The 14,376-nt window shown below is 40.6% G+C and overlaps 1 protein-coding gene across 3 annotated transcripts in view; it reads right to left on the bottom strand.

Annotated features, from left to right (window-relative positions):
- MPHOSPH9 (M-phase phosphoprotein 9) overlaps positions 1-14,376 on the bottom strand; it is a 48,830-nt gene that overhangs the window by 21,445 nt on the left and 13,009 nt on the right. For 2 of the 3 annotated variants that reach the window (XM_054006823.1, XM_054006824.1), the window contains 5 exons: positions 11,332-11,421; positions 7,609-8,129; positions 6,033-6,159; positions 1,479-1,569; positions 282-388 (listed from right to left, as the gene is read on the bottom strand). In XM_054006823.1, coding sequence (XP_053862798.1) covers positions 282-388; positions 1,479-1,569; positions 6,033-6,159; positions 7,609-8,129; positions 11,332-11,421 — 936 coding nt within the window. Of the gene's footprint in view, positions 1-281; positions 389-1,478; positions 1,570-6,032; positions 6,160-7,608; positions 8,130-10,541; positions 10,582-11,331; positions 11,422-14,376 lie in introns of those variants that run through there. The other variant, XM_054006825.1, reaches the window with a different exon arrangement.

Raw genomic sequence — 14,376 nt, 5'->3', positions numbered from 1 at the left:
CAGATTCTGTTGCTGTCTTATTAAGAGTGGGAAAGGGGGAGGATCCAGAGTTCCGTCTCCTTCATTAAACATGCTAGCCTCTAGCCCCTTCTCTTTAAATTAGGGGGCTGCTATTGGTAGCTTGAGCACCTCTATGACCTCAACAGCCACAGGATCACAAAAGAAATTAGAGAGCCCATATAGCAGGCAAACGGTAGAGACTGACTCCTTTGCAGACTGTAAAGAGCAAATGGGAAACAATGAACAATTACAGGATTTTCAAAGCAAGAACAAAAAAGTACCTGATCAGATGACACTTTTGTGGCAAAAATACTAGAAAATTCATTTCTGAAATTTTCAGGCAAAGAGTGATACATTTCCTTTTCATCTAGTTTCCAGTATGTAAGTCCTAAGAAGCAAAAATAAAAGATATCACAATTTTAAAGTTCATTTCTGCATAACAAAAATAGTTAAGTCAGTTATGTAGCTGTTATTTTCATAGCCACTGTATTAAATACTAGTGTCTACTTAAGCATCTTACTTCAAATCTTTGGCAGCAGCAACTGGTGTTTTGTATCAAGAGGTTTTAACAAACGTAGACTAGTATTACACTATACCACTCCAGAAACAGTGCCAATAAATTAGTGAAAATATTTGGGCTTACTCCTTGGACTCTAGAGGACAGATCCTCCACTAGCATACGTTGTCATAGACCTATTTAAGTCAATGGAGCTATGAGAATGTTCGCTAGAGCTGAGAAACTAGCCCTAGACATAACTCTGAATTGCCTACTCCTTGGTTTGGATCAGCACTCTGGAGTAAGCTAATAAATCCTCCAGAAGACCCAGCATCAATGGGATAAACAAACAGCCCTGAGTCCAAGTTGCTGCCTTAAATTCACAGTTCTGTCTCAGTGGGTTGTGAATGGGTGTAGTAAATTTGCATAAATGTACTTCTGTACTTGGTCTTGTTCCTAAAATGTATCTGCATTATATTCTGATCAAAATATGTGAGTTGATTGTTTGGGTCTGACAGACAAAAACAGGTTGGTGCAATCTGCTCACATATTTGGGGAAGGAATATGGAAACAGGTTTTAGGCTTACAGCAGTGGTGCTTCCAAGTTTCCATACCCCCTCTGATCACTGGACCAGGATTGACAATTGAAAATGTTTACTAATCCATCATAGTGATTTTAGTCCTAGTAGGTTTTGAAATATTGCCTTAGATCCTTTGATTTACAGCCTAACTCGAGCTGTAGTGAGATATTGGCTGCAAAAGTCAGCAAGGGTTTGAAGTGGGAAAATAGCAAGTTGATAATCAGAATTATGTGATTTTAAAAAGGCTCAACAGCCTGCCAATGCTAGAAACAAATTTCCTATAGCAAATAAATAACAGAAGTGGTAACTGTTACAGCACTGAATTCTAAATATTGAGACTCCAAAAGAAAAAAGAATGGAATGTCGGGCTTTACTAGTAATAAACTAGCAATTAACTATACCTGAAGCTTCAGATGCTAAGGAATTTGGACTTTCATTTGGTTGGCTGAGGTAAAAAGTGTATGACGGTGAAGCAGCAGCAGTAACACTAGTCTAAAATTCCAAAGGGAAAAGAATATGGTTTATGGACTAGAAAATAAAAAAGCAGAAAAGAAGGAATAAAGGTGCACCAGTTCAAAAAATTGCATTAAAACATTTTTTGTTAAACAAACATTGAATTAAAAATTTAGTTTAATACCATGATTCATATCCATTCAACTGAATTGATATTGAGGCCCAGACATTTTGTGTTCAATGAGCTGCAGCCAACAAACACAGCATACTATATTTGTTAAAAAACAAAAACAAAACACCCATACACACATTTGGGAACCCACTTTTCTATTTAGTTCAAGTGTGATACATTTAGTTGAATGTGGTTTTGTGAAATTTCACAAAACTAAGAACTCTCCCATTGTCAGCATGACAGTCATCTGAACTTTTGCTCCATAAAAGGTGCAATTATAGAGACGACTTACTTACCAATAAATGTGTTATTCTCTCTCCTCATCCTAAGACTGGAATTTCTTACATTCAGCTGTTATGCCTCCACCTACCAGGAATCAGGAGGTAAATACTCTCTATCATCTTAGCCTTATAAAACCCTTTGTCATCAGTCAAAACTATCTAATCAACCACCCCAACAAAATACAAAGTGACACAAAGCCTCAAAAGAGGTGGGAAGTAATATGGAGAAGACTACAGCAAATAATTTCAAATTTAATTTTATCATAACTCTCTCCTCTTCCCTAATCAAAGGAAGAAATGCCTTTCGCTAAGCTGATGTACAGAGTAGTTAAACGAGGTTGAGGTCTTGCCTTAAAAACAGCTACCTGCAGCACTCTGACAAAAATAAGCATCCATAGAAAAAAAAGTAGTCCCAACTTTTAAGAAGGTACATGAAAATATGGCCAATGAACCGGTATGGCTCTACCCAAACGTGTTTTATTGAAGCTTTCATCATCTCAACCCCTCAAGTTGTCAAAACGCTAGTAAAATGATCTTTTTTGTGCATTGGTAATGTATTCTAGATTATTTCAAATTTAATTGCATCATCTTTAAAGCCAACAACACAGCAGAGTGCTTAAAGCTTTCTGACCCTATTTAAGAGCCTGGAATCAAACAGAGCAAGCCTTGGGAATCTCAAAACTCCTTAGGGGAAACTTCAAAAATTGTTTTACATTCAGTGAATGAAAACAGCTTTTGTAACGAAGAAACACTGCTAAAACAGAATACGACTAGGGACTTCATCCATAGAGGTGCCAAGTACTGCAACTCTCACTGAAGACCATCTCTGCAAGACCTTTGATGTAGTACATTGATAAACTAAAACTTTTTGGGGTCAAATTCAAGATGGGAGTCAGAAATCAACAGACAGAGTCTCTAATTTACAAACCCACCTTTAATATTAAAAAATTAAGAGTTTTGGAAGGTATATAAAGCATCATACTTAAGAGCACCATCCCACCTGCAGAGTTTTCTTGAACCTTCTGCTGAAACAACTGGTACTGGCCACTGTCAGAGACAGGATACTAGACTAGATTGACAATTCCTGTGTTGTTCTTCGGAAATGCTGAACTTGCACTCTAGTAACTCAAAGATATTTTCTTGTAAAGGAGTCAAACTCAGCATGTCTGTAGTCTTCTATGAAAAATACAATCTTACCTAAATTTCAATACGTTTGATACCTATATAAAGTTGTTTTCTGTAGGGTTACCATTCGTCCGGATTTACCCGGACATGTCCTCCTTTTTGTGCTAAAAATAGCGTCCGGGGGGGAATTTGTAAAGCACTCACAATGTCCGGGATTTCCCCCCCGGCAGAGCAGAGCGAGCGGCTGGGAGGGCTGCAGGGAAGTCCCGGGCTGGACTCAGGTGCAGCTGTAGAGGAGCCGGATCCGCCCTGCATTCTGAGCCGGCAGCTCCCTTGCAGCCCAGTCCGGCAGCACTGTGCAGGGCCAGGGACCGGGTTTTGTTGTGCTGGGGAGCTCAGCCACGTGTCCGGCTCGGCTGCACAGAGCCCAACACCCTGTTCTGAGCAGCAGGGTAAGGAGGTCAGGGGGCAGGAAGGTTCTGGAGGTGGCAGTCAAGAAACGGGGGGGGGGGCTTTTTGGGGGGAGTGGAGAAAGTTTTGGGCAGTCAGGGTACAGGTAGGGGGTAGGGTCCTGGGGAGCAGTTGGGGGGGTCTTAGGAGGGGGCAGTTAGGGGACAAGGAACAGGGAGTCTTAGGTAGGGGGTGGGGTTCTGGAGGGCAGGTAGGAGCAGGGGTCCCAGGAGGGGGCAGTCAGGGGACAAGGAGCGGGGGGAGTGTTTGGGAGTTCTGGGGAGGGCTGTCAGGTGGCAGGGGTGGGGAGATGGATCGGAGCAGTCAGGGGACAGGGAGCAGAGGGGTTTAGATGGGTCGGGAGTTCTGGGGGGGGGGCTGTCAGGGGGTGGGGAGTGGTTGGATGGGGCGTGGGAGTCCCAGGGGTCTGTCTGGGGGTGGGGGTGTGGATAAGGGTTGGGGCAGTCAGAGGACAAGAGGCAGGGAGGCTTAGATAGGGAGTGGAGTCCTGGGGGGCAGTTAGGGGCAGGGGTCCCAGGAGGGGGCAGTCAGGGGACAAGGAACGGGGGGAGGGTTGGGGGTTCTGGGGGGGCGGGAAGTGGGAGGGGCAGGGGCGGGGCTAGGGCGGGGCTCCTCCCGTCCTCTTTTTTTCTTGCTGAAATATGGTAACCCTATTTTCTGAAAAGCCTGTCCTGTATACATGCAGTATATTACTTTCCTTAATAACCTGTACACATTGGCATAAAACAAAGTTGTTACATTGCAGATATCCAATTATTTGCAAGTGATTCCAGGAGATTTCTTATTGGGAAAAATCCCTAATGGCTGCAACTTAAAGTTTTGTACTTTCTAAGAATGACCTCACACTATCCATTACCCCTCCTCCCCCTGCAGAACACACAAAACTGGATTTTACATTCAGGGTGCCCAACAGAAAGATTGAAAGACTAGCTAAGCTCCCTCCAATACCATCTGAAAAGTATGGAAAGAGTCAGAAGCTATATATGTGGGGTTTGTTTGGTTTTTCCCCCCCAGGAAAAAGCACTAACCCACAAAGGACTAGAGAGTGGGAAGTACACCTCAAGAAGGGCTGCTAAGCAGAGCTGGGGAAAAGAGAGAAGAAACACCTAATCAAGTCAAAAATACTATCCTGCAGTACATTCAAGTTTATTCAAGAGCATACATGGGTCTGAAGACATTCCAATCAACTAGGATCCCCCCCCGCGCCGTTCTTTTGGCATACTGATGATGCTCAGCCCCAAATGCAGGAAGCTATTGTTGCTCAATAACTATGCTGCTTGGCAGAAGTGAAAAGCTCAGTATAGCTCAAGACTGAAAAAGGGGAGGATTTGCTAAATGGGAAAGTAGGAACAAAAACCAGAACAAAGCAGAAAAACCTTCCCAAATCATTGCATCACATGTTCTCTCCCTCCTGCCCCTCCCCCCCAATTTTTTTCTTCTTTCTTAACATCACTTTTTAAATTTCTGTCTTCTGCTCTTCAGAGGCATGACAATGAAAAATGAAGAGGTCTCAACTGAGTGCTTCCAGAGCAGCAAAGAGACTAAAAGGAAAATGAATAGGCAGCACCTTATAAAGTCAGGTGATAAGCAATCCTTAAGGCTGCTACTTCCTGGCAGGTGGAGTCATTAAACAGCTATGTAGGAATTTCTTCCTTAAGATGGTGTCAGGAGAGAGGTGTCTGACAATGATTAGTACAATTACCATCGTTCTAAAGCTTCATAGTTAGATGTCTGACCAGATTCTGAGATTAGCATGTAATTTATTATACTGCATATTGATCCTTTAAAGTTAAAAAGGTTGTGCCAACTGGCACTTTTATTCAAAGACATATGGAAGGCAACACAAGAGTGAATGTATTCTGGACAGACAGTATAATGAACATTAAAAGAAAAGGCAACATTATAATTTTAGAGCTACAGCACAAAAAGCATAAATACCAAGGCCATAACTATGTATATTACCATAAGTGATTTTGAACATCCAGTTCAGTGTCCCAAACTTCTCTCATAGGTAGGGTTGATTGCGTGTGTTTTAGCACCCTATAGTGTAACTGGATTCATGGGGCAGTTTTTTTAGTGAAGCCATATATGGGGATGGACAAAGTTCCTTGAGCTTGCATCAACTAATGCTTGAAAAAAGAAAAACTGCCAGGAGTTTTATTATAAAAGGCCAATAAAAATGGTCAGTGGTTCCCAACTGTTTATGGGCCCAATCTGGAAAGGATGCGCAGTGTCTCCTAGGAGACGCTAAGTGCCCTCAACTCTGTAGGACTTCACCTCACATTAGGCCCTATATTTTGTAGCGAGAGATTTTTGGATGTAATACAACACAAACAGTTGCGAAGTACAAGATCATATACAAAAAGTACATATTGTAAAAAGTAACTCATAGTTAAAGCTTTAATTGAACATCCATGTAGAAACATCCTAGGCAGAAATAGTATATCACTTACGTTCTCCAACGTTAATTTTTTTGCTTGCTCATTTCCTTGCACAGAGTTCATGTGCCCCTCTTCTTCCATATTTGTTCTTTTCGGTTGGTTTTGTTTCAGCTTTTGTGCCCATGATGTTAGATATTTACTACATGGAAAGAAGAATTAAAAAAAAAAAAAAAAAAAAAAAAAAAAAAAACCACACAACAGCTATTCCCTTTATAGTAACGTAAAAATAATTTCTGTTGCAATTCATTTCTTGCTAAATCATTCAATGTGAAACATAGATATCAAAGTTTCATTGTCCATGTGCATTCTTGAGAAAGTGAGAAATAACTGATACCAATTTGCTTTTCTGTGTTTTGACTTCCAGCAAAAGCACTGATAAGGAAAGTTATTGGCCCCGTAAATCTAGAATCAAACTTTCTATATTTTAACAAATCACAACAGAAAACTTATGTATAACAGAGGCACTACACATACTTAGACAAACACCATGTTTCCTGGTCGGTTCAAGTAACCACACAGTGGATTACAATCAACCAAGTGAGTGCTATGTTAATTCACAGAATTACATTAACAGTGGCACACTGCCTACAGCCTGAAATTGAACTGAACTATGGAATCCTAGCTAGTTCAATAAGTAAAGTGTTTCAGACTCAATCACAAAATTAAGCAGGGGCATGGCCACATAGCCTACTATTAGGGGTCCCTTCCAATCCAAGTAATTCTGTAACAGTAGGAGAGATGCAAACAGAGATACAGAAAGAAAAGTTATACAGAGAGGAGACTGATACCTTTACTCATGATGAGTAGTACTCTTTGAGAGCCCCACTGACTTCAGTAGGACAACTCATGGAGCTAAGATACTATTCATCAATGAACAAAGTTATCAGAATCTACCCCAATGAAAGAAGGATGAGGGAGAGAAACACACCCACATCCAGAGGATATAAATATGGAGCAGAAATCACAGATTCCCATTTCCACCTCACTGAAAGGGAAGGGTCAGCCATATATGGTATTATATGCTGTCAACCAGCCAAGTTAATTTAAACATTTTGACATTCATTTCAGTTTATCGATGATGAAAAGTTCTTCTTACCCTTTGAACTTTCATTCTGCTGGGTACAGCAAACAAAACAAAACAACAACAAATTTTGTTTTTTTGTGGTTCATGATAGTCCAACCTATACTACAATGCATGCACACAGGAAATGATGAGTAGGCTGCCACTGCACAAGCTAGCAGCATACTAATCACATACAGGCAGACATTCAACACATAAATATATGAAATTTGCAATCTATAAATGAAAACGCTGCATAACAACTGTGTTTTTAGCTCATTTTTGTAATTAGAAATATATCACTGCATTTGTCCCCCCATATCAATAACAGACAAGCATTTCAACTATCATACATAAAAAGCTGGGATAAATGAACTTGACCATATGCCAAACAGCACAGGACACTTATGCATGCCAGTAGTCTCATTAAATTCAATGGGATTACTTGTGTGCATAAAGTTACTCGTGTGTTTGCAGGACTGGCGCCACACTGTACTAAATTTACTAATTGGAAAGTCTGTCACTTACCAGGGTTTTTTTCCACAATGACCTTCAGTAACCTCATGTTCAAATTCAGCAGGAAAAACTAAACTACCATCTTTTAGTGATGGACAATAGTTCTCAGTTTTTTGTATAAATTCTCTTTTAGTTTGTACACTGGCTGCAATTGAATCCTTCTTCATCACAGGTGCATCACCTTGTCCTTTTGAAATCTTCTCTGGATACCCCATGCACTTAATGTCTTCAGATTTCCTAGGATTGAGTTCTGATGCAGAAAGGGTACCATAGCCACTGCTCATTGAAATCCTATTTACACAACACTCTGGATGCTCAGCAGATGCTTTTGGCTGACTGTCAGCTTCATTAGATTTAAGTTCATTGACAATGCACCCAGTTTCTTCAAAGGTCTCAGAACAAAACCCCATTTGACTTTCTAGTGAAGAGAAATTGTTTGCATGTTTAGCAGGAGAACTTTTGCTGTTGAAGGAATCCCATGAAGCATTACTGTTCTGCAACTTCACTAAGTGTCTTATCTCATTCTGTATACACTAAAAAAAGAAAAGATGAATAGATAAAATGCTTTTACCTTACAATTGTGCCACAAATCCCATGAGTATTTTGATGCATCTTACATTAACTTTCATTGTTAGGAATTAGTGAACTTATCTGAACTAATTCCTGGTTAAGGCTTTTCAATATATAGATATATCATGCATAAAATAAAAACATGTGTCCTATCCAGAACAGTAAAATGTGTGTTAAAAAAAAAATCTTAGTCTTAAGCAGTGAATGACTATCCTGAGCAATCACTTATAAATTTAAAAACATGCACATGTGTATCCAATAGGCCTTCAGAATTATTGTGATGTATCAGCTACATACAGAGTTATAAATTGTTTAATCACATCCTTTAAAATAGGCAAACAATTTGTCTCAGGGCAAAGAACATGTTTCCTAAATTTAGGTCTAAAGGAAATTTATATCCAAGTTATACATTTCTGACAATAGAGGGAGAGCTTTAATGGAAGTGGAAACTATAATTCAGCTTTAACTGTAATAGGAATAACGTACCTCTGTAAGATTATTTTCTAAGAACACTTTGTTTTAAAATATCCCTTTTGGGTAATAAGTTTACATTATGCAGTTCATTTTGACACAGAGGTTTACTTTTTGTGTGTGTGCCTTATGGTTGTACAACATTCTGTCATAAATATCCACACTAACTAGATTATCCATATAGATTTGTTAGAATTAAAAGAGTATGAATTCAAACATTTAATTTTCAGTCTGGATTGTCTCCAAAAGAGCCGTTTCAGTATACCAGTAAATAATACACCATTTAAAAAGTGTTTTATCATTGCTGATGTACGGGAACAGTTCCAAAGAGTAACCGAACGTTTTTATCAAATTCTGTGTTGGTACCTATGGCCATGATCCTGCAATGAGCTGCACTAGAACTGTAACCTGTATCCCCACTGAAGTCAGTGAAGCTCTGTATGTACACAGGGGTCCTCCATGCATGCATTGCAAGATCAGGGTCTATAGCTGTTTTCCAGAAATGTAACGTATTAAACTCCCATACACTTTAATAAGTTTTCTGTGCACAGGAGTCAAATCTCCTTTAATGTTTCTCCCCAAAGCCACATCACGTCAATTATATATGAATACCAACTGGAGAGCACAAATTAAAATATTAAACAAAAACCTTTTTGTCCAAAAATCTGAAAAAGAAGAACAAGCCCTGATTCCAAGAGAAAGTGAGCAGCAGCAAAACCCACTGATTTCAGTGGGAGTTGCAGGTGTAATGCACCTCTCAGGATCAGGCCCACTAGCTTTAATTAACTTGTGATAAAAATGAACTATTGCGGGTTTCAACTCAGTCTTTTTCTCTCCCTCACTGTCCACAAAGATTCAAGGATGGAGTTCCTGTCCTAAATTAAAATTTCCTTGGTCACTGGTGATTTGGATCACAAGACCAACAACATTTTCTGTTTTCATTTTCTTTTTGTGGGTGGGGACGAAGTAGACATAAATGGGTCAGATTCTCCATTGCCTTTCACCGTGTGTAGGTATTTACATCTGTGGAAAGTGTGTAAAAACACTATTCTGACTGGGCAGCATTTTACACCCACTTTGCACAGCTGTAAATGACTCCACAAGGTCCAAAGCAATAGAAAATATTACATAATATCTAGATGTTGAATTATCTTTTGGAAATGTTCAGACCTATAGGAAACATGTATTTTAGGTACCTTTTCAAAGAATTTCATATATCAGGATGGGAGTGGGTCACACTATCTGAAAGACACTGGGGCAGATTCAGAGTTGGTGTAACGGAGCTATGACAATTTACACCAGCTGATGATCTGCCCTGTAGTGACTCCTACCCGAACTCAGGATCTTTGTCCCTTGAGTTAAAATGTCACTGACAGCACAGCAAATCAAATATCTCCGAGTGGTACTAAATATCAAAGAAGCTTCTTGCTACGCTACAAGTTTTGTCTCCTTATTAAATATGTGTTTTCTCCCCATATTTTTTCCACTGATTCGCTGGGCTAAAATCTGTTCTCAGTTAATCAGTATAAATCTTGAGTAACTTCATTTACTTTGTGATGTATTTAATTGAGTTACTCCTAATCTATACTGGAGTAATTGAGAAAAGCATTAGGGCCATTGGTTTTATATTGAACCATTCATGCAGCTAGTCTCTGCTAATATCACAAAGTGCAGAGTTAGCTCTTGCAGAGGTAGGCCCTCCTATCGGTAAAAGCAAGGCAGGTAAAGCCAACATAGTGTACTAGTCAAGGCTAGCAAGAGCAACAACAACTATAATTAAACTCTACAACATGAGGAAGGAAATACAAGAGTTCAGGACATGGGTGGAACAAAAATGTTCAGACAAAAAATATTTAAAAAAATAGGGGGGTAATAGGAGATAGGATAGAAGAAAAGGACAGTACCTCTTGTTAATTTTATCAATTCAGGAACTGTTGCTTACTACTAGTGTAGAGGGCATCAGGAAAGGGAAAAAACAGCAATCAAAATGAAGATATTAAATACTGTATATGTATATTAAAATATTCTCTCTTGTATGTGCACACATACACTTTCTTCTAGTCTGATTTTATTGTGAAACAAGAATGAGGGAGAATTTGAATCTTGACAACAAGATCTTAACATCTTGAATCATTTTTTCTTTGTTAGAAAGTAAGGTTCTCCAAGTTAAGGGTAAAATAGCTGTTAGAATATTACAATGAATGTTGTACTATGTGCAAAACTCCATATAACTAAGACAATCATGTTTCAGATTATGTTTTCTGAAATAGAGCAAATAATATTTTAAAATTAGAAAAATATGTATTCCATATAGTGGTAATTATCTCTAAAAATCTCATTTGTTGTATATTTGGTCAAAATACATGTTTATGAAAAAGAACAATTTGAATAAAAACACCCGCTTTGTTTTTCCATTTCTAAAAATATACACTATTAAACAGCCAGGTGATAAGGTACTGCAGACATGTATATTAAATATCAGAGGTCCAATTTTCCCACAATATGCAAACATGCAACTCCCATTGACTAAATTTGCACATATGAAAGGATGATCAGGCCCTACATGTATTTACAGAACAAATACAACAGCAGTGGATGATACAGTGCTGTATTGTTTTGTAAATATACAAAAATAGATCAAAATGTTAAAAAGCAGTCAGCCTAAAACTGCTGCATAAACAAATAATTGCTTACTTGGATTTGGTGATGGAACTGCTCTTGCTGGACAACTATCTGCTCTTGACACTGTTTCTCCACCAGTTTGAATAACTGTATCCACCTAGTCTATTAAACCATAAAATGAAATAATTAAAAATCATATTGCTTCCTTATTCCTTTTTACTCTAGCAGCACAACGGGACCCCAGTCTCAGTTGAGGCCCCTACCTATAGCTGTAATACAAATAATAAACAATAATAAACGGCTAGAGAAACAACTACAGCCAAGAAAAAGAAGTGACACTCATAAAGCAAACACACAGATAAAAATAAAAAAAGACACTTCTAGTTAATGTATGCATATCTAAGTTTTATTTAAAAAATAAAGGAGGAAAAAATTTTCTCTACAAAATTAGACCATATTACTTCTCTCTTTACATCTCTTCACTGGCTCCCCCTTCTCTATCACATCAAACATAAGCTGCTTGTCTTCACTTTCAAGGTATTTACTTATTTATGTATTCATTCTCCTGCTCATGGACTGTAGAGTTCACACTTCGTATCATGCATTTCCAGAGCCCACTCTCCTGCCAAGGTTGCAGCCTGCTTTATATTAAGGCTGAGGAAAGCAAGGTCGGAAGCCATGACATCCCTCCAGTGTGTGCAAGGCCAGCCTCAAGGTCTTCTCCATCCAGCTTTTGTTGGATTAAATGCATAAAGCTGGCGGGCTGGTATGGGCTACAGCATACGGAGGACATGGCCAAACCATTTGAGCCAGTGTTGAGTCACTTGGGAAGACACTGGAGACTGGTTAGTCCAACACCTGACAGCCTCATTCATAATGTGATGAATCCACCACATGCCATCAATACCTCATTGGTTTCATGTCAAAAACATCCAGCTGACACATTTGCGTCTCTAAAACCTGGTCCACTACAGAGTCGGACAGAAGCCACTGCTGCTTTATAGATACACATCTTAGTCCCATTGATGCAACAGAGGCTTCCAAAGAGCGTTCATAATACCCATACCCTTGCCAATTGGATGTTTCATATCAGTAAGGCAACCTCCCTCCTTGGTGACAACAGAACCAAGATACTCAAATGAGTTGATGAATTCAACTTCTTGTCCATTGATTATGACGGGGTGGGGTAGAGATATATCAACCACTTACATCATTTTGGTCTTCTTCTAATTGGACTAGAAGACCAAGCTTACTTGCATCTTTTGTAAATACATTCAGGGCACTGATGAGATTAATTCATGAGAATGCAAGTACAGCCATGTCATCTGCATATTCCAGGTCTATCATGCCAAAGTCACGCAGTACCACCCCCTGTATGCAGCTAGTGATGGCCTCCAGTCAGTCAACAACAGCATTGAACAGATCAGGGACAGCCATGCACCCTTAAGAGATGCCTCTGTGGTACTCAAATCAGTTGGACACACCTGTACCTAAGCAAACAGCTTTCATTTTGGCAGTGCATATCTATGAGAAGGATGCAGAATTTGCCACGCACACCAGCATCTTGCAAGCAGAGCCAAAGGGAGCAATGCCCCAGAGAGTCAAAAGCAGCTTTTATATTAATAAAAGCTGTATACATGTCATCCTTCCCACACCAAAACTCTTGGGCTTTTTTAATCATTTGTCTAATGGTAAAAATCTGTTCCGTGGTAATCAGCCAGGCATAAACCTCGCTTGCTATAGAGGTCATAGATTCCTTATAGTGGGCTTAACATGCTCAAGAAGAACCAGCATGAACATGAATTTGCTTGGAATGGAACACAAAGTGATGCCACGGTGAATTGAACACACCAGACAATCACTTTTCCCTTTCCAAAATAATTCCACGGTCCCAGTCATCGGGTAGTTTCGCATGAATCCATAGTTGGTTGATAATATGTGTCAGCCACTCCAAGACAGAATCCCAACCGTGCTTGATCAACAATACCACAAATATCAGCAGCACCGCAATTCTTGGGCTTATAGGCTGCACTTCGAACCTCCTCGATAGTAACATCCTCTCCATGGAGGGGCGGTTACTGGACTCTCTGCATCCTCCTGGAGCTGCACATCAGCAGCTCTGATGGGGTGGTTCAGAAGCTCCTGAAAGTGTTCTTTCCATCCACTCAGACATTCTGCCTTCATATGCAGTATGTTATTGTGTCCATCTTTCACGGGCGAGGATTTGTTCTGGAGACCAGCTTTTAAGGTGCACAGTTCTTTACAGACAAGCCATAATCATTTCCGGACAATGACGCTTCCATCAATTGAGCCTTATTTCCCCAAAACATTTAATGGTCCTGCTTTAAAGTTGTGTTATGCAAGGCACTGAGCCATCAGTATTCTTGATACTTCACATTTAAGTGAGCCACATGTTGTTTTCTTATGATGTCCGGGCTCTGTTGACTGATTCATTAATGTTTAGGGCTGGTGCACCTTTTCCCCAGCACTTTTTGGGGCATCCATAATAGAAGGCTGGAAACAGTCCCACAAATTGTTGATTTCCTCATGTTCAAAGTTTTCATATGCAAGGATTAGAGCAGAGGTGGGCAAACTATGGCCCGGGGGCCGCATCTGGCCCTCCAGGCATTTTAATCCGGCCCTCGAGCTCCCACCATGGAATGGAGTCTGGGGCTTGCCCCGCTGCAGCGCTCCAGCTGAGGAGCAGGGTTGGGGGCTTGCCCCAATCTGCGCGGCTCCTGGAAGCAACAGTATGTCCCCCCTCTGGCTCCTACGAGTTGGGAGAGCCAAGGGGCTCCACACGCTGCCTCCGCCACTCCCATTGGCCAGGAACCACAGCCAATGGGAGCTGCAGGGGCGGTGCCTGCAGACAGGGCAGCACGCAGAGGCGCCTGGCTGCGCCTCTGTGTGGCAACCAGAGGGGGGACATGCCGCTGTTTCTGGAGCTGCTTGAGGTAAGTACCACCCGGAGCCTGCTCCCCTGACCCATTCCCGCACTCCAACCCCCTGCCCTGATCCCCCTCCCACCCTCCGAACTCTTCAGTCCCAGCCCAGAGCACCCTCCTGCACCCCCAACCCCTCATCCCCAGCTCCACCCAAGAACCTGCACCCCCAGCC

The sequence above is a fragment of the Malaclemys terrapin genome, chromosome 16 (genome assembly GCF_027887155.1).
Source record: "Malaclemys terrapin pileata isolate rMalTer1 chromosome 16, rMalTer1.hap1, whole genome shotgun sequence".
In the NCBI taxonomy this organism is placed as follows: domain Eukaryota; kingdom Metazoa; phylum Chordata; order Testudines; family Emydidae; genus Malaclemys; species Malaclemys terrapin.
Note: the sequence above shows the minus strand (reverse complement) of the source record. Positions and strands in the feature narration are given on the sequence as shown.